Source organism: Callospermophilus lateralis, chromosome 11 (genome assembly GCF_048772815.1).
Source record: "Callospermophilus lateralis isolate mCalLat2 chromosome 11, mCalLat2.hap1, whole genome shotgun sequence".
NCBI classification, from domain to species: domain Eukaryota; kingdom Metazoa; phylum Chordata; class Mammalia; order Rodentia; family Sciuridae; genus Callospermophilus; species Callospermophilus lateralis.
The window spans coordinates 35,814,506-35,834,497 of NC_135315.1; the positions used below are offsets into that span (position 1 = coordinate 35,814,506).

Here is a 19,992-nt window from a genome sequence, read left to right on the forward strand (position 1 = left end):
CCCAAGCCTTTCCCCAAACTCATCCTTCCTACGGTTCTTTTTCCATCTACCCCAGGCTGCTTCGCAAACCATCCCAAACCTCCCCTGCCTTACTAGGGACTGTAGGACTATCCCAAGTCCCACAAGAGTAGAGGAAATAGTAACCCAAATAAGGATGCAGCTCAGGGATCTGCCACCATCCCCACCACCACCACCAAACAATAGTGGAGAAAGAGCTTTGGTACTGCCCAGGGGCAGGAGAGGTACAGCAGAGGGGCAGTGGGAGGCTTTCAGCCTCAGAGATTGGGCTCCCCAAGTGGAGGGCTGTAGAACAGCTTCAGTGCGTGTGTGTGTGTGTGTGTGTGTGTGTGTGTGTGTGTGTGAGAGAGAGAGAGAGAGAGAGACGCTGGGGGAGAGAGAGAGAAAGACAGAGAGAGAGAGAGATCAGGTTACCCTTATCTGAGACCTTTATTAATGCTGCCCAAACCTGGAGAGGCAAGGCAGCAACAACTATTGAACTCTGCCCAAAAAGGAGGAGGAAGCAAGGAAAAGAGTTTAGAGCTGCCAAGTCCAGCAAGAACTCAATCTCAGTCCCAAAGGTTGTTAGCTTTGGGGTTCTCTCTCTCCACTTGATATCTCTCCAGATATGGGCAGTGACCACTGCGATTAGGTATGGGGAGAGAGTCAATTAGCCAGAGGATTAATTACTCTGAGGCACGAGCCCCGTTTGTCTTCCTTACCGGGTGTGCGTGTGCTCAGACAGAGGAACACGGGCACGCACCCAAATACACATTGTTGTCACGCCGTCTTAGACGTTTTATTTATTTGTTGGATTCCTGCCCAGAGTCGCTCACATGCTTTTCCATGGGCACTGAATCTCCCACCAAAAAACACCGCCTCCTTTTCTCCCGCCCAGGAACATGCCTGTCACACACAGCACACTCTCTGGGTTCCAGCCCAAGCCCCCCTGGGAACAGCAGGGTCCTGGATACAAGCCTTTCCCTGCCACCTTCTTTTTATTATTTATTTATTTATTTTTTGTCACTGGCTGTCTTTCTGGGTCTCTTTTCCGTTTCTTTTGCTCTACTCCTGGGTGAATTTCTCCAGACACATTTTTCCCTTTATTCTCTCTTGCTTTTTTCCCCTCAGACCTTCTCTCCTTTTCTCCCCCCGCCCCGCCCCCAGTTCCCTGTCCTTCTCACTTCTCCAGAGGACCCTCTCCTTTCCGAGGCTGTCCAAACCGTCTTTGCTCCACAGCACTGGCGCTGACTCGCATCTGAGATCAGCAGGCTGGTCCTCGACCTCGCTGCTCCACCCGCCCTCTTCCCCATACCCCGGGTCCCCCCAGCCCTCGTGGGAAGTCAGTGTTGTTTACCCAGGCCAGGCGCACACCATGACGACCTGCCGGATTGCTGCTCTTTCTCGGTCCCTCTGTCCCTCCTCCACCATTGCCCAAGCCCCGCTAGGAAAACGTGGCTAGGGGCAAAGTACACACCGCTCCCCGGCCTCGTCAATTTCTCACCTTCAATAGTGCACTGATGAAGAGATCTCGGGCAAGCCCCCTAACTTAGGTTTCTCCTAACTTGGGTTTCCTCTCCCGGAAAGTGGAGATAATGCCGATCCCTTTCCCCCACCTCCAACCCCCTTACTATGCCGCTCAGGGGAGACAAACTGTAAAGTACTGGACGTAAGTAGATATTTCGTGGAGAAAGTGATGGAATGAGATAAGGCAACCTGAGTCACGAGAGGACAGATGGGAAGGGAAGGAACAGGACAAGTCATCCATCAGAACGCAAGGACCCTGGCCTAACAGTTCCCTATTCGCACATGCTGCATCCTCACCCAATCTGCGAAGTTTGCATGGCTTTCCGGACCCGCAGCGTTCAGGGATACCGGCTAGGTCCTTCCTCCCCATCCCTGGACCTGCGTGCAGAATACGCCAGAGGAACCACCCAGAGCCAGGGCAGCCCCAGGCGTCTACTTTCTGGGTCTTATCACCCTTTTGCGGGCCCATAGACTGAACTGGAGAGGAAAGAGGAGGGAAGTGGCCAGAGGCGGCCACAGCTCTCTCAGGATCAATAGCAGCCGTCCCTGTTCTGTGCGAGTCAATCCGGAACGTGGGAGGAAGGAGGGGTGGTGGGGCTCAGGATCTAGAAGGCCTCGGGATCAAAGAGGATGTTAGTGGGAGCGCCTTTTAGCCCCTCAAACAGAGACGCTTGAGGAGGGCAGGCAGAATACACCCAACCCCCAATTTCCAGACAGGGTCTCTCCTCTTGTACTGATTTTCAAGGGCTTCTCAGAAAAAGAAATCCGGGACCGAAAACAACTTCCTGGACCCTCTGGGTCCTTCTCCAAGGGTGCAGTGGGAATGGGTGTACAGGATTCTGTAGCCATCAGTGGACCAACCCCCAAACTGAAATTCATGGCACCTGTCCAGAATTTACAATGTCCCAGGAAGGTGTAAGTGGCTGTTGGTCTGTGTGACTTTGAAGGATGTGGGATAGGAAAGCCCTTGTGTACTCGAGGATGCAGACAGTAAGTATGGCGTTGGATGAGGAGGGCAGGTTGGTGCTTTTCCTTGAGAGGATATTCGTTTCAATGCAGAACTGAGATGAGTGGCTTCGGAGGTGGAGAATTTAGAAAGATGGGTCAGGTATTTTTTTCTCCATGTCTCCATAATCAATTGCATTAAAATAAAAGTTCAATAAAAACAAACAGTCCACTCTCCCCCAATTTCTCCACACAAAACATTAATCTGGTGTGCTGTTGCTGTGTAAGCATTAAATCTGGACTTTAAACCTAGAATTCAGGAGCCAAGAGGCAAGCCCTGCCTTGCGCTCCTTCAACCCCTTGTAGACGCTGGGGTTAGTACCGCTGACTTGTTTACTAAGCCTTCTGGACCCCGGGACAAACAGACCTAGGAACTAGAGCCAGCGTCCGGTCCTCGGCCCAATTCCCCTACTGCACTAAAGCGCCGCAAGGAATCCTCTTTCCCCGACATCTGGGTCCCGCGGTCCCTCCACCCCCAAACAGAAAGAGCCACCTCTTCCTGCCCACCCAAGGAAGCAGCGGGCCTCGGGTTCGGAAAGGGCCGGGAGCTTAGTCCAGCTGCAACACAGGTCCCCGCCTACAGTCCTTTTCCAGCTCCCCCACCCTGTGGCTCCACTGCTTTGCATGAGAAGGAGCCCAGCTGGGGTGGAGGCGGGGGTATGCCACCTGGGACTAGGGCTGCTATAGATTCCAAAAAGAGGCGGTTGAGTGGAGGTCGCTAGCGGCTAGCACTGGGACAACTGGGCTAGGGGGACCTGGAGACCGCTCTGCTGCTCTGGCTCTTCCAGGAGAGTTTCACCTAGCTTCGAGCTGAGAGGTGCCTCGCAGACCGGTGTACCACGCTGCTCTCTGCGCCTCCGGGGTGCCAGAATACAGGGTTCTGGTCGGCTTGCTCTAGGGTACGTCAGGTCCGCGGGGAGAGCACCAACTCCGAGCCTGCAGAGCACGCCCGCTAAATGGGAGAGCCGCCCTCTCTACCCGTGCCGCTGCCCAGAGTTTCCGCCTGGGAAAGACGGGCGGATGGGTGGGTGTGCCGGAGCTAAAGAGCCGGCAGCCCTGCCCCAGCCCGCAGCTGGAAGCCGGAGCCCAGGTGTGTAAGTGCTGCAGGTGCGGAGAAGGCATTAGCAGACTGGCACCCTGAGGTCGCCTCGGGGCAGAAAACCCTAGAGGCGTAGAAGAGACCTTGGCAGCTCCAGTGAAAACTTAACCCCCGCGACAAGGCAATGACTGCCGGAGGGCTTCCGAATTGCGGGAATGTGCCCGCCGAGAGAGAAAAGGGGCGTAGGCAGAGACCTAAAATCCAACAACCTCACCCAACGCCAGCCGAATTCGATGTAGCGCTTTCCCTGTTCGTGCGAAGAGGGTATTCTATTTTTTGCAGAGCCGGATTCCCTGACAATCCAGATTCGTTGCTACTCCGTTTCTTCGGCATTTTCCCTAAGGCTCTCCCCCACATAGCTTGAGTGATCAAAAGGCCAATTCCAAAATATAAACTAAACCTTGCTTTCTTCTTACTAGGGCTAAATGCACCTTTCTAGAATCTCCTCCCTAAAAACAAAAATGTGGAGCAAAATTGGGATCGCGGAGACCTACCACCTCAGACTCCATGTCGTGAGAAATCCAGGTTGAGCCTAGAAAAAGTGCAGTAGAAACAATTTGGGGGTTGACTTGAGTACTCCGGAGAACTAGAGTGACTAATCTTCGAGGATCAGCCTCTCGGGATCCGGATTCGACCCCCCACCCCCACTTCCAGGCAAATCCGCCCGAGAGGGCAGTGGTCCTGAATTTATGCCTGAAATGGAACTAGGGAGACAATATGCTCCCTAAAGAGTGAGCACAGGAAGGCATAGTCTGCTGTTCTCTGGGGAGGTTGGTGCCAGCCTGAAACCTGAACGGTGGACAGATTGGAAGCCGGGCACACTATGCCAGTGCATTACACACGTCCATTTACTGCAGGCCCTCTGTGGCGCCCCAGGAACTCCTCCTCCTCCCTCCTTCCCACCGCCACTATCACTGCCCCCCAGCTGCCGGAGCCCCCGCGGTTTCCCTCCTAGTCGTTTGTTTTTGTTTGCAAAAGGTGTCTCCGGATCACAATTTTCTCACAACTTCCCGCCGGGGTTTAGACTCCTCACCGGAGGCACTTCCCCACCCACTCCTTCCCCCACCTGGGCGCCCCGCCTCGGGTCTCCCCCGCCCCCACCAGGAAACGACCGAATCAACTTTCCAAGAGCGCGCTGCAGGAGACCGACACCCAGATCACCCAGACACCGGACCCAGCGGACTTTGGATGCACTGGGGGAGGGGATATAGAAATAGGGACGGGAGGAGGGAGAGTCAGCTGCCAAGCGCCCCCTGCCTCCCCAAAGACTCGCGCTGTGCCCGTGGCAAACTTTCAGGCCAAATAAAGCAAGCCGAGGGGTAGGGGAAGTGGGGGTGGTGGGGATGCCAACATGCGGTGAATTGCAAAGCTACACTGTGCACTGGGGCTGCTGAGCTCCACCGGCCGCACCCCAACCTTAGACAAGGCTCTATCTGGGATTGCCCCTACCTCCTACAGAACTCTGGTCTCTGCCTGCGCCTGTTCTCGCCCTCTCTGTCCCTCCCACTGAAACCGACGCCTTACCGAAGCAGGAGGAGGCCAGGGCACCTCGCTGCCCGTCGCCGGTGCCGCGCGGGGCCGTAAGTACCGCCACTGATCCTCTAAACGCGGTCTCCCCGCACACTCCCGGGCCGGGGGATGCAGAATGGTTTACAGAGGGACCGCGAGGCGCTGATTGGTCGCAGCCCGCCGTGACGTCGGCGGGCGCTGCATTAAGGCGAGGGGGCTTCCAGAGCTCAGCCAACAGCCAGAAGCAGTGACCGAGCCGCTGGAGCTGGGGAGAGACGCACCCGGGCGGCTGACTGGGGCAGAATACCAGGGACGCGCGCCGGGAGAGAGCCACCAAGGAGCCGCTGCCCGACTTGCGACAACGGCAGTCCGCGCCAAACTGTTCCAGCCGCTGGCCTACTGTAGGCGCTGCATCAGGACATTATTTTAAAGCTCTCCAAGCGGCCCCCTCCCCCCGACTCCTCCCGCCGCAAAAGGAAAAAAAAGGGGGGGAAGGAGACTATAAAGGAAAACCAGATTTGCCGCCACAACGAAAAGAGAGGGGGGAAAGGAAAAAGAAAAGAAAGTAGAGCGACTGTGGGTTTGGACGCAGGCAGCCGGAGCGTGGGCCGAGCGATGCCGGGCTGCGCGCCCAGGCGGCTGAGAGTTGTGACTGAAGCCATGATGCACTGCCAGGCACGGTGAAGAGCCAGAAGGCATTGCCTCTCCAAAGGAACCCAGGCGCAGGGAGGGCCGCCTCGAGGACCAGGAGGCCGCCCGGCAGGCCACCAGCCGAGGTGACCGGGCTGGGCGGTGGGGAGCTAGAGAGTGCGTCCGTCCGAAGTTGTCACTCTCTGTTTTCGATTGACACAAACACTTCTCCAAAAGGGGGGAAACCTAAGCAACAACTGCAATCGACAAGATCTCCTACCTTACTCTCCCTCCCACCTCCCCTTTTGGCCTCCCCCCCGTCCCCTCCCCCAGGCCCCGCGCGGGCGCCTGGCGCGTCCCAACCCGCTGCACTATGCCGGCAGTTTAGGATCCAAAGCTTCTCTACTTGTTTTGTTCTTTTCTTAAAAAACAAAAACAAAAAACAAAACAAAACAAAAATAGGGGGAAACCCCGGTGGTGGGCAGCCTGGGACGCACACACCCACCTTCATATCCCGACAAAAGCAGATGCACTTTGACTTCTGACAGCTCTACCTCAAGCCCGGAGAAAACTCAGCGGCGCCGTCCCCGCAACTCGTGCTCCGGGTGTCTTCCTCTTCTTTTCCGACTCCGTTTTATTTATTTATTTCCGTTCCCGCCGCGGTTCTTGGTGACCTTCATTCCTCCGCTGGCTCTGAGCAGAAGAGTCCCTTTCCCGCCCGCCTGAGACTCCTTTTCCTCGCCTGGGGAGCTGAGGGGGCGTTGCTCCTCCCGGTGGCCCTGGGATTCCCGGGTCACCCACTAGCGAGGCACCCTTCGCCCCGCGTCAGCCTCCTTTCCCCCATTTGGTTTCCTGTTGCGGGTTTTGGCTCGCACGCCCAAGAGTGTCTCCTCTTTGGGGAGGGGCTGGGGAGCTGTGCCATCATCTTTGGGAGTCTACTTCGTCTCTACTTGCTCCTAACTCTCCGGGCCTCACCCGACCAAACCAAAGACCATGGTGCACTGTGCCGGCTGTAAAAGGCCCATCCTGGACCGCTTCCTCTTGAACGTGCTGGACAGGGCCTGGCACGTGAAGTGTGTCCAGTGCTGTGAATGTAAATGCAACCTGACCGAGAAGTGCTTCTCCCGGGAAGGCAAGCTCTACTGTAAGAACGACTTCTTCCGGTGAGTACTTCCCTCCCACGCCTCTGCTACTCCCTCCCGGCGGGCCCTTCCTGGCCAGCTTCGGATCAGAGGTCAGCGTGGTTAAGGCAGCCGCGTTAGGAGCTGCCGCTGAAGAGCGCAGCCAAGATACACAGGCAGAAGCCTGCCTCTTCGCCAGCTGGCGCACTGAGCCTCGGGTAGCGTCTACCGGCGTCCTGGAAAGTGTGGGTCGGGGCTTCGCAGCACGTGTCTAGGAAGAAAGGGTGTGAGCCCGCCTCAGCCCAGAAGCCACTCCTAACTTGGAAAAGATAAGGCAGCCTCGGGTGGGTCAGCCCCAGTTCCTATCTTTCCCAAGCCAAGCTCTCCAGCAACTACATCTCGGGGACTCCCCGGATTGTTTCCCTTCCAGGCTGAGCTTAGGAGCCCCTGCTCCTTCCCAGCTACTGCCTTTTGCGTTTGAGACGTCTTGGCCGGAACCACCGAGGCTTTTGGGTGAAGCGCCCCAGACTTTTGCAGTGGTAGCAGTAATAAAGAACTCAGCATTGAGACCAATCCTGCAGGCCCAGTATTCTTCCCTAAACCCGGACTGGTTTCCAAGTGTAGTCCTGGGCAAACTGCTGCATTGTAGCAAACAAAGTGCCCCTAGGGTTTTTGTTTTTGTTTTCTGCATCCCCTGCTGGGGTTAGCTGGCAGTTCCGGCGGCCCAACCCTGACCCTGGCTATAGGAAGCCGGCTCCTCTCCTGAGCCCTCCCAGTCACTGTTCAGCCACAGCCCCGCACCTCCTTGTCTAGACCCAACTGGTTCCTGGCTCATTAGAGCCATTAGACTTCTCTATATTCCTTCCCTCGGTTCACCATTTTAATTGTATTTTCTCAAACTCTCTATTTTACCACCTCATCCGCACAAACACAAGTCAATCGAGAAAAGGCGCAAATAGGAATTGTAAATCCACTGTGTGGGTTGGAAACCTCCCAGTATACTGGATGACTTGGTCTCCGCTTTCTTTCAGTTTTTGGTGACATATCAAAATTGATGTATGGGGGGAGGGTATCGAGGCCACACGGAATGCTCTGCCCACAGGCCCAGAAAGCGCAGTCCTCAATTCTGATTCAGGACATGTGGTTTGGCTTTGCCAGGAATCCTAGAGCAAAGCGCTGTGCACGTTGTTATTAGTGGGAGGCTGAGCCTCAGAGCCTCAGCCGGCTGCGCCGGTTTTCTCTGCAAAGACTGGATCAGAGTCAGAGGGCCGCGAACCATACCCGCTTCCAGCGGGCCCCTGAGGCCTGGCTCGCAGCAAAACTCAGCAAGGCGCCTAAAGCCGGCTCTGCCCTGCCGCTACCCCCACTTGCGCCAATCTGCCAGGCTTTGGGCATGATCGTGGCAACAGCCCACCTACTGCCACCAGGGCTTTCCGCGACTGTGTTTGTTTTACCCATGGCTAGACAGGACCTTTATCGGTGCGCGGATCCTTTTATGATTAAAAAGAAAAAGAGAGAGAGAGAGAGGGGATGCTAGGAAAGAAAAACGGCACTCTTGAGCGCGTACATATGGCGCCCTAATTCGAACTTGACTCCTGAAATCTAATTGGAAAATAAGTGTTCCGGTCCCCGTAACCCGCTTCCCCTGTGATCATCTTGCCGCCTTTTTCCAGGACTCTCTTTTTCCCTGGGCTCTGAGGCTGGGTTTGACCAGCAGTTCGAGTCCCTTCTTCTAACCATGTATTTCCTCTCTCACTTTTCCCGGATGCCCCCCCCCGCGCTCTCTCCTGCCACCTCACCTGCTCAATCTGTATTCTGCCTTTTTGGCGCACTCTCATCTCCCTCTTCTTCCTACTTCTGTTTTTCCTTCCCTGCCTTTCTCCTCCCTTCCTTCCCTCCTCCCTCCACTTCTTTCTTCGGCTATTTTCTTTCTCCCATTCTCTGTCTTCCCCCGCCCCTGGTCAATCCCTACCCTCTGCAGATGTTTCGGTACCAAATGCGCGGGCTGCGCGCAGGGCATCTCCCCTAGCGACCTGGTACGGAGAGCGCGGAGCAAAGTCTTTCACCTGAACTGCTTCACCTGCATGATGTGTAACAAACAGCTTTCCACCGGCGAGGAGCTCTACATCATTGACGAAAACAAGTTCGTCTGCAAAGAGGATTACCTAAGTAATAGCAGTGTCGCCAAAGAGAACAGCCTCCATTCTGGTGAGGCCCTGATTCCCAGCTGGCTAGGGGCGGGCGGGTCCTGAGGGAGGGAAGGCCGACCAGGCCCCTGCTCACCAGTCCCTTTCCTCTTCTCAGCCACCACGGGCAGTGACCCCAGTTTGTCTCCGGATTCCCAAGACCCATCGCAGGATGACGCCAAGGACTCGGAGAGCGCTAATGTGTCCGACAAGGAAGGGGGCAGCAACGAGAATGACGACCAGAATCTGGGCGCCAAGCGGAGGGGGCCCCGCACCACCATCAAAGCCAAGCAGCTGGAAACGTTGAAGGCAGCCTTCGCTGCTACGCCCAAACCCACACGACACATCCGCGAGCAGCTGGCGCAGGAGACAGGCCTCAACATGCGTGTCATCCAGGTCAGAGTCCTGGCGTGCCACTCCTTCCCCCTGAGGCCCACAGGGCCACTCAGTGCACCCGGTCCAAGCCTGGGACAGCTCTGAGTCGAGGAAGGGAGCGAATCTGTGGTGGCTGGTAGAAAGTGGGGGGAGGCCAGACTCCCTCTGAACCTTGGAAAAGCTGATGCGCTGATGCGATGAGTGGAACATCAAGAAATCCCTCTTCCGCGCCCAACAGTGGTCATGGAGGGGGAGGGGAGTCAAACAGCTAGCTGGCATAAGGCTAGAGGAGAGGACACTGTCAAACACCACAAGAACAGTTAGGACCCCTCTTTCTGCACACATCCTGTCCCACCCACCACCCACACCATTAGGAAGGAGTGAAGAGGTTCCTGTGGACTACAGGATCGAGCAGTTCTTCTAGTTTCTGCTCATTTTCTCCAAGTCTCCAACCCCAACTTTGTGGGTCTCTTGCCCCAGTAAGACAAGTTCCAGAGCAGAGTCTTCCCCTCCAAAGAAAGGTGGGGGCATCCTGGATTGAAGGGGAAGGAAGTGGTTCAATGGAGAGTCAGCTCTGCCTGAATGCATTCCGGAGTGGGATGGGGGAGGAGAGGCCATCTGGAGGCAACTGAGCCTAGGCATTGGGAGGGGGAGGGAGGTGAGACGAGGGCGGTGGGAGTCTCTGACCCAAGGCTAGATGTGGGATCAAGATGCCTGGAGGCTCTGTGCCTGGGAGATTCAGTGTACTTTTGTGAGTGTGTGGGGCAGCCGGCCCTGAACCGCAGGCTCTGAGACCTCTGAGAGGCCGTGCCAACCTGTGTATATGAATGGGGGGTGTGTGTTCGTGTCACTGTGATCACTATTAGTGAGAGGCAATGGATAAGTATTTGGCGGAGAGTTTGTGCGTAGGTGTGAAAAGAAGATGGTGATTTTGGTCACTACCCTTGGGAAACAGTAGGAAGCCGCCTGTGTCTCTGTCACTATCACGGGGTTGTGGGCAGTGGCGGGTGGGGCGGGGTCGCTTCAAGGAATCGTGAAAGGGAAGCTGTGTGCGTGATACTGTTTTGAAGCGGTTTAGTGAAAAGGGGTGTATAGCCCCTCAGAAGCTGTAACTGAGACAGTATGACTGTTGGAAACAATGCGGCTACACAACATCCCCCAGTCGGGAATCCTGCCCACATTTGGCTCAGTGTCTGCCCTGCGCGGTCCTACTCAGAGACCCCACCACTAATTTCATACCACTCCCGGGAAGCCCAGCGTCGCGGGTCGGGTATTGGAGGGGTGAGGGGCTGGGTCCCGCCGCACACGCGGACTGGGGAGTGGAGTTTCCGCGGCTTCACTCAGCGGCGTGTGTGCTTCAGGTCTGGTTCCAGAACCGGCGCTCCAAGGAACGCAGGATGAAGCAGCTGAGCGCGCTAGGAGCCCGGCGCCACGCCTTCTTCCGCAGTCCGCGCCGGATGCGGCCGCTAGTGGACCGCCTGGAACCGGGCGAACTCATCCCCAACGGCCCCTTCTCCTTTTACGGAGGTGGGTGCGCGGCCGAGTGGCAGGGCACCGCCAGGCCGGGACTGGCTTCGCTGGAAGCGGGTGGCAGCGCGGGAGGCACCCTTTGCTTTGAGTAGAGAAGAGAAAATTCAGGGGAGAGAAGGCTAAAGGCTGGGAATCAATTCGGGGGAGGTGGTGAGACCAAGGGTCAAATTCCTCACTTTGAACTAGGAAAGTGAGCCGGTAGCGGGGACTAGCGACTGTCTTTGCGCAAAATTCTCCTCCGTGCTCCCAGACCCGCAGGATCCTCCCCCCATAAACATCTGGTGCCCCCACCCTGGGGCCCCCGTGCTCCGTCACCTGCTCGCCTTCACGCCCTTCCTGCCTGACAGTCCCGGGGCCCCTTGCCCTGATATCCTCCTTTCTGCCACTCTGCAGATTACCAGAGTGAGTACTACGGTCCTGGGGGCAACTACGACTTCTTCCCGCAAGGTCCCCCGTCGTCACAGGCCCAAACACCAGTGGACCTACCTTTTGTGCCGTCTTCGGGGCCGTCCGGGACGCCTCTGGGAGGCCTGGAACACCCTCTGCCCGGCCATCATCCGTCCAGCGACGCGCAGCGGTTCACCGATATCCTGGCGCACCCCCCAGGGGACTCACCCAGCCCAGAGCCCAGCCTGCCTGGGTCTCTGCACTCCATGTCGGCTGAGGTCTTCGGGCCCAGCCCGCCCTTCTCCTCACTGTCGGTTAATGGAGGGGCGACCTACGGAAACCACCTGTCTCATCCCCCTGAAATGAACGAGGCGGCCGTGTGGTAGCGGGGTCTCTCACGGTTCGTGGAGTTCCTGGTTGTACAGAAATGAACTTTTATTTAAGAAAAATAGAAAAAAAAAAAAAAAAAAAAAACATAAGAAGCAAGCCTCCTGCCCCACTTCCTCCAGCCTCCGGGTCTGGGGAGACCAGATGGGAAAGAGGGTCACAAAATGGGATCCAAATCCATTTCGAGGCGGGACTGGGATGTGCGCACTGAATGGCAAGGTTCAGAACTGGGGCTCCGGAAGGGAAATGCAGAACTCTCCCCCACCAGAACCGGTATCACTGGACAGATCCACAGGCTTGTGTCCCTGACCGGCGGGCGGCAGAAAGACATCCTGAGAGCCTCAGGCGCACTCAGCCATTGGTGATTCCGGGAGCCTTGGGGAGGGAGGCTGTGAGGCGCGCAGCCAGGTGAGGGAGGCGAAGCCGCCGGCGCGCTCCCGGGCCAGCCCGAAGGGTTGGAGCCCTGAGATATCCCCTGTTAGTGTCTCAGAGTTCAGCGACAGCGACAACAAACTCTTATAGCTTCAGAAACACCGACCTGCTGTGCATCAGGTGGGACTATATATATATATATATATATAAATATATTTTGTCTGGGTTTTTGTTTTGTTTTGTTTTGTTTTTTTGCCAAAATTGCAAAATTCTAAATGTAAAGCCCTCAGTATCAACTCTTCTACCTTCACAAAGCTCTACACGCAGAGATACACACAAACACACTGGTTAGGATGGTCTCCAGCCAGACCACTCAGTAAAATGACTTGAACATCGGCTGTACAAGAAAAGTATTCTACCTTTACACACAAAAGTTAAAAAAAGACTATTGAACTAAAAAACAGTCAACTGTTTACGTATAATGTTAAATTCAGGAGTTCAGTGTTTTACTAATATATCCTGTTTTGAAACCTCTTGTTCAAAAAAATGTTTTGAGCAATCAACCAAAATTGTTATTTTTCTTTTCCTGTAGATGTTCTGACAGATTTGCAGGGCTTTTGGCTCACTGTGCTAGTATGTAAAAAAAGTGTTGTTTACGCGAGGCAAAGAAAACATGATATTCAGACAGTTGCCAAATAGAATAATTATAGCACAAATACTGTAAAGGTGCCTGGCACCAGCAACCTGAGAAAGTGTTAAAAAAAAAAAAAGTGTTACAAGGTTTAAAAAAAAACATCTTTGCTAATTTTTAGTCCTGTTGAACATTCATGGAATTGTTAATATGACTTATATAGACCCACACAGGTTTTATTTTTGTGTCTTTAAAATAAAAGTCCAAAATATTTAAATTTTATGGTCAAATATGCAGTCAACAGCTGCTACTTTTTTCTTCATATATTAAATTTCTCATATGTCTTTTATTGTTCTAATAAACCTAAGCTTGTGTGACCTCCAGTGCATATTAGACCATTCACTGTATGAAAGAAAACATGTTGAATAAATTTGTGAGTTTTTAATAAAAATAGAAAACCTGATGTTTAGATAACTGGTGTGGTATTTGATGATTTCAGTTGACTAGAAGGAAGCCCTGAGAGGTACTGAGTGGTTCTCAGAAGCTAGAAGAGAAGCAGGATTGGGCTGATGTATCTGTTTTTGCCTTGGCTGTGGCTGAACTCCTCTACTAATGCCAGCCAAGCTTTACTCCATGGCTTCCTGCTGCTATTAAATACAGATTTGTACTCTGTGGATTTAACTGATACAGTTGAAGAGATATTTGCTGATAAGTTAATATAGAATTTAAAATAGAAATGAAATCCCTGGCTAAAAAAAAATGAGTGGTTCCAGCCTATGATTAGGCATGAGATCCAGAGCATTCTCTCTCCCCTTCTCTCTGTACATGCAAAACTGGGCTTGGGAATGTCAGATACTTGTAAATATAGTTAGAGGTGTTCCTTTTTAGTTTCAATTCATTTCCCATAGTAATCCTACTTTCTAATTTGGGGGTTTGAAAGATAACATAAAATGAATGCACAGTATAGCTAGAAATGAAATACTTTAATCCCTTTCACAGAACTGATATGAAATTGTTATTTTATAGTATCTGTTACATTTGAAGTTCCCCAGAAGGAAAACATTTTGTCTGGCACAAGATACATAGTAAGTTTCTCTGAAAGATGAAGAAAAATAACTAATAGAAAAATCAAATTTCAACTGGGAATTGCCAGTAGATTCTGAAAAGTAGTTCAATTCCTTCCAAACCTTCATTAGAAATGGAAAGAATTTGAATATTTTATCTACTATGAAATACTTGTGCTTGGGTCTATGTATGTGTTTTAATATCAGAGGCTATTAGAGTTCCAGAATTTCTTTTCCATATCACCTAGATTTCAGTCTGGCTTATTTATTTGCTTTTTTTTTTTTTTTTAATCAAAGTTTTTACATTAAATAGTGTGTAATTTCCAGCACTGTTTTTGTATTTTGTTAAGACACAGCCAACTTTATCTTTCCTGCAGAGAAGGCTTTAAAATGAGCAATATTTCACTGCATCCCTATGATGGCTTATCAAATGCGAGAGGGGGCACTATCAGGGAGGAATCTAGCAGTGTTCTTTCAGAAATAAAAAATTATGAAATACAAGGGAGACTTTGAAACTCCTATCCTCGGCATACACCACATTTTCTCCATCTGCTTTATATGCAACCACCGAATCGGCTTGTTTTTTGCCCTTTTCGCATTTATATACATTAAATCATAGCTAACTTATTCATTACAGCCACCACCTCTATCCCCTCCCCCTTAAAGACATTCATTTAACTGAACGTATGCTCATCGGGAGGCTGCATTTTCCTATCAAGGCTGCTGAATTATTTAGCAGCTTTATTGTGGTATCGGGGTATTTGATAAGAAGCGTTTCAGAGTTGGGTACGCGGTTTGGATTCAATTCTAACTCCGTGGCAGTCGCACCGTCTTTCCTCTCAGCTCGGTACTGTGAATCCTGGCGAGTACCAGAACAGGTGGCAATGCTCAGCAGTCTAATTTGATGCCAAAGGCCCTGGAAGAAAAGTTATAGAAATGGCAGGGTCTGATCCCCTTCTCTTCAACGCCGGCGCTGCCACTCTTCTTGCCCTAAAGTGCAGAGAAGCGCTACACCGTTCTCCGCGGAGCTCCCGGGAGAGGCGCGCCAGCGGAAGAGAAGCAGCACTGCGGTCCCCTCTTGTCCGGGAGGTCAGCCTCCTCTCAGACCCAGTTTGGCACCCTGGTTTCTCCCTGCGGCCATCTTAAGGTCGCCACTTCTATGCCTCCTGCCATCTGCCCTCAGGATTCCAGCGTCGGGAAGCTGCCTTGGGCTCCGGGCAAAGGAGCTTCAAAAGCTCACCCATCCAACTTCTCCCGGCTGGCCAGCGAACACTAGGCAATTTTGCTTTGGTGCGGGACAAGTTGGGGAAAGAGCCTGAGGAGAAGCTGGACAAGCATCGCCACGAGTCTGGGACCTGGGGTTTGATGGAGTCTGATAAGAGAGACAGGTTGGGACCTGGTTTTCCCCTAAACTCTTGAAACTTCTGGTCAAGCAAACTGTTGGTGGGAATGTCTAATATCACCACTGCCCATCCTCTGATGCTCCTTACATCTGCCTGCTACTTTGCAGCTAACTTAGTAGGCAGGGGGATTGTGAACCAGGAGAAACAGGAGAACCTCCTGCCTTCTCTCCAGAGGACAGACTGTTCTTTTGGAAGACTGCTTCTTTTATTCTCATCTCTCTGCTCACCTCATCTGCTCTCATTTCTAGAGCACTCAGAGGTGGAAATTTCTTCCAGGGAGCTACAGTCTGAAACATTCCCTCCTTTAGTCTACCTTCTATTTCCACCCCTACCCCACCCATCTTGATATGGAAGCCCTTCTTCCACATCTCAAGAAATTATAATGCAATTAGGGAGGGACCCTCAGATGGAGCATTTGAGAGGTTTCTCTTCTAAGCCTATGTCTTAACTTCTCTCAGTTGTATCTGAAGTCCTAGAATTCTTTCTTCTAATTTCTTACTCTCAGTGTGGGGTAAGAAAGCAGGGGAAAACATTTTGGAAATGTGTACGGCAGGAGTGCTCTTGATTTTTTCCTAAAAAGAATTCCCAAGTCAATAGAGAGTAGGACAGAGAAGGGAAAGTAGTTAAGCAGGTCTTTGGCATTTTCTACTGAGTGTTTGCCCAGCCCAGCCCCATATGAGCTACTAGTATCCTGTTTGATTGATATTTAGAGGAGATCTCTACCCTGCCTTACTTCTCTCTCCCTTTTTTTCTTTCTCTCTATCTGGAAGACCAGATTTCTAAGCACTATTACTGTCCCAAATAGAAAGGGAATGGGATTGGGGGAGTTCATTTTCCAAATGTAGAATGGAGGAAACATTTTTGAAGCCAGAGTAATAGCACCTTGTAGAAAACTGAAGAGCATATTTTTGCTCTAGAGGCCCAGATGCAGGTACAAGACTGAAATTATACAGGATACATTTAAAAACCAAAACTTGCACTCATAGCCTGAGTCTTCTCACAGATGGCAAAAAGAGATTTTCTTCATCTGCATTCCCTTGCATAGCCTGGCCTTCTTTCCCTTCCCTATCTGAGGGGGTTACCCTAAGACAGGGTTTCCTTCCTCTCCGCAGCTATGGTTGACTTCATTGAAGAGCCACATAGAACAGGGATGTGGGAAGGGACTAAAGTCCCTCCTTTCATTGCTTGATCTGGGGGTATATAAAGACTAAAAGTCAGGAACCCTTTCTTCCTTTGGGTTCTGACATAGGAGACATTGGGGACCCAAGAGCTGCTCACGTTGTTCAGCTGTGGGGTCTAACTGGCCCAGACAGTACTCAAGAAGAGGCACTGCCCTTTCTTAGAGCATCCCTAATGTCTTTTTTTCTGGATCCTTTTGAGGCAGTTTTTCTATTTGGCTGGTTCTAGGTCTTTGCAAGTGACTTCCAACAGATCCTGGAAGGATAGACCACTTTGTAGTCTAGTCAGTCTTATCATTCTTTATTGCAGTTTATGTTTACATGTTTGTCTGTCCCCCTAGGCTGATCACTGTGGTAGAGAAGCTAACTTACTCATCTTGTATCTCATCTAGCAGTGCCTGCCACATAGTGGGCAGTCAGGGAAAGCTCAATGAAGAGAAGACATTGTAAAGAGGCTGCTTTTTTTCATATGTCTGGTGCAATTATATCTGTTCTATTGTCTTTATATTTTGAGTCTACCCCTCTAAAAGTGAACCTGAGTTTTTTAGATTTTTTAAAAAAATTTTTCACATTTATGCCTGTTTCAGGTGTCTAAGTACTCCTTCATCTCTAAGTAGTAAAGATATCAAATACCGAGCGTGCACTAGAATAATCCCCACTTCACCCCTTTTCCTTGCTCAGGCAAGACTGCTTGGAGAAGCTACAGAAACCATCTCTATTTGTGCACATAGTGATTCCTAATTATTCCTATTTATAAAGAGCCCAGTAGTTTGCTTCCACTTACACATATACATCCCTGACATAGGATTTCCATATCCCAGCCACCCAGGAGTGGGAAGCGTATTCCCGGACTCAGATTCCTCTAAATTATGAAAAGCCAAATCTCTTTTGGGTCCCAGTGTATGCCTCTGTGAGTACGCACCCAAGGTTTCCTTCTTCCCAAAGCAGCCACCGTGGGCCACGGTTACACTACGCTTTATTCTTAAACGAACCTCACACAAAGCTCGAGGCATATTTTGTGCAAGGGCACAAGGGCTGCGCGCAACGCAATCAACGCTCCGAGCCAGAGGCAGTCATGTGCCACCGCGCGCTCCCGCGCCTCTCCACACGCTACCTCGACGCACGCGCACGCGCACGCGCACGCGCACACGCGTTCGAAGGGCCACAATCCCTTAAGCCTTCCGCGCGCTTCCGCCTTCAACCTAGCAACGCCGTAGTGACACGGCAGGCCCCGCCCCCTCCCGCGCGCGCCTCCCGGAAGTTGCCGGTCTGGAGCTGAGTGCCAGGCTCCGCGCGGTCCCTGGCTGTGTTGTGGAGGAGTGTCTGAGCGAGAGCTTCTGGCCTGGGATAGAGCGTTCGAACAGGGGCTTGGGCCGCACATTCACGTACACAGCGCGGACCCGGACCTGGTGACGATGGCGGGAACGCAGCCCCTGGCCCTGCAACTGGAACGGTTGTTGAATCCGCGACCGCGAGAGGCGGATCCAGAGGCCGACCCGGAGGAGGGTGAGGCCTGACAGGCGGGCCACGTGTCGAGCTGTGTTCTCTGCCTGGCGGGGATCGGGGTGGCGTGTGAGGGGTTTGCAGCCGTGCCTCGCCGCCTCTCCTACTCTTGTAGAGGAAAATTGCCTCCTGCGAGGGTTGCCCCCGGACTCTGGAGGAGAACTTCGGCTTCTTTCGACCTGCCCTCTAGATTTGGTGTCCCAGTGGGTGGGCGGTTCCGGACTCATCCCCAGCACTCCAGCCAAGAGCTGGTTAAAGTTGATCGAGGGCTGTTGGAGGAAACCAGAGTGTGGCAGCAGGCCGGTGGCAAGTTGGAAATTATCTTTCAGGAAGTCCTGAACGGGCACTGACCTTTGGTGGAAGAAGTGCTCATCAGTTTTTGTTTTTTGTTGTCTGAAGTCTGGCCGCCTCTAAAAACTTGCTTGGAGAACGAAGGAAAAAGTAGTATTCTCCGATTCTATTTAAGCCTCTTTATGTCTCAAGATGCTTGCTCGGGGACTGACAACATACCACTGTTCTGTAAGCTGGATGTTCAAGGTCTAGCTGGGAATAATCCTGCTTTAGACTTAGGTCAGAGAAGTGTGAGGAAGGGATAATAATGAGGGATAAATGTGAGTCTGAACCGTGCCTTAGGAATATCAGTTGAAGGAACCCGGGGCTGTTGAGCCAGGATAGGGAGAAGAAAACTCTCCGAGAGATGGGATGGAGTGAAGATAGAACTTGATGGCTTTTTTAAGATATTGGAGTCAGTGTCGTACATGCAAGGGGAATTAGACTAACTTTACAAAATCCAAGATAGTAAATATAAGTATAGATGTGTATTCACTATTAGATAGAAGGAGTCAGCTTTCTGTTTAGAAACATCAATAAGATAAGTGATCTACCTGGAGAAGTAATGCGTTCCCTATTTCTGGAACTTGATGGGGATTTTTGTAGAGGGCATTGGAGTATGAATTGAAAGAGTTTAACAGAGGTCTTATTAATGTTCTTCCTAACCTGAGACTCTGATTACTTTTCCCTCTCCCGCTTAGCCACTGCTGCCAGAGTGATTGACAGGTTTGATGAAGGGGAAGATGGAGAAGGTGATTTCCAGGCAGTGGGTAGTATTAGAAAACTGGCATCAACCTCCCTATTGGACACAGACAGAAGATATTCTGGCAAGACTACTTCTAGAAAAGCTTGGAAGGAAGACCATTGGGAGCCGACTTTGCCAGGTTCATCTGGTGAGTGAATTTATTTGCATGGAGCTCTTTCTTCCCTAATTCTTCAGGATAAATCTTTTTTTCTTTTTCTTTTAATTTTTGATGCTCTGCAAATCTATTATCTTAGAAGAGAGCAATGATTTGGTATTTGGAAAGGATCTAGAGGTTTTTTCATTTCACTTCACCAGGAATCTAAAACCCAGAGTGATCAAGTTGCTATATTTAGGTTCATATTAATGGTTCACCCTAAAATGGTGTGAAAGAAAAGGTAATGCATACTGGAAAGGATTATTTGTCAAAGAAGTATGGTATCTAATGAGCATGTTTGGCTCAGTTGTGGCCCTTTCCCTTTTGTTTTTCAGGTCTTATATTGACAACTATACAGTATTAGTTATTTGTGAAACTCATATTTTGTCCTTGTAAGAATAACATAATGCTTCCCTCTTCCCTGCAAAAAAGTTGGGAGGATATGAGCTTACAGTTTTAAATAATTGTAAGTTGCTCATGGTGGAAAAAGGGGCTGGATATGGTGATTATTTGGATGTCATTTGTTTTCCTTTAGGGAGGTCAGGAATGCCATATTGAGAATCCACAGATAACATAAAAAGAACTGTCATTTGGGTTATGATATCTGTGATTTAGTCCTTGATGTAATTCTGGAAGCTTCTGATAAGCTCATTTCATATTCTTTGTCTAGAGACTGATGAAGGGATCAGTCATGAGACAAATATGATAATTTTGTAGAACTCTCATCATATGTCATCCAATGTAGATGTGAGAGCCTGGGATACAGTATATCCTCAAAAAATATTGTCACCATTATTACTACCTGTATCTTTTTATTTAATACTCTCAGTAGCTCCATTGTTATTATTTATCCCCATTT

General features: G+C 51.3%; 2 protein-coding genes across 3 annotated transcripts in view; both read left to right on the forward strand.

The window, feature by feature from the left end:
* The first annotated feature begins 6,760 nt into the window (after positions 1-6,760).
* Lhx1 (LIM homeobox 1) lies at positions 6,761-11,752 on the forward strand. Its single transcript, XM_076871254.1, has 5 exons — positions 6,761-6,930; positions 8,870-9,096; positions 9,193-9,470; positions 10,811-10,976; positions 11,373-11,752. Exons 1-5 carry the CDS (start codon positions 6,761-6,763, stop codon positions 11,750-11,752), a joined length of 1,221 nt encoding a protein of 406 aa, XP_076727369.1.
* A 5,926-nt stretch (positions 11,753-17,678) lies between these two features.
* Aatf (apoptosis antagonizing transcription factor) overlaps positions 17,679-19,992 on the forward strand; it is a 106,898-nt gene continuing 104,584 nt past the window's right edge. Inside the window, exons 1-2 of one of the 2 annotated variants that reach the window (XM_076870225.1) lie at positions 17,679-17,907; positions 18,936-19,127. In XM_076870225.1, the coding sequence (XP_076726340.1) occupies positions 17,817-17,907; positions 18,936-19,127 (283 nt within the window). In that variant the 5' untranslated portion in view covers positions 17,679-17,816. Of the gene's footprint in view, positions 17,908-18,216; positions 18,424-18,935; positions 19,128-19,992 lie in introns of those variants that run through there. The other variant, XM_076870226.1, reaches the window with a different exon arrangement.

Coding starts and splice junctions, on each gene's coding strand:
- Lhx1 (XM_076871254.1), top strand. CDS start 6,761: ATGGTGCACTGTGCCGGCTGTAAAAGGCCCATCCTGGACCGCTTCCTC. Junction 6,931..8,869: donor TGTAAGAACGACTTCTTCCG/GTGAGTACTTCC, acceptor TACCCTCTGCAG/ATGTTTCGGTACCAAATGCG. Junction 10,977..11,372: donor CCCCTTCTCCTTTTACGGAG/GTGGGTGCGCGG, acceptor GCCACTCTGCAG/ATTACCAGAGTGAGTACTAC.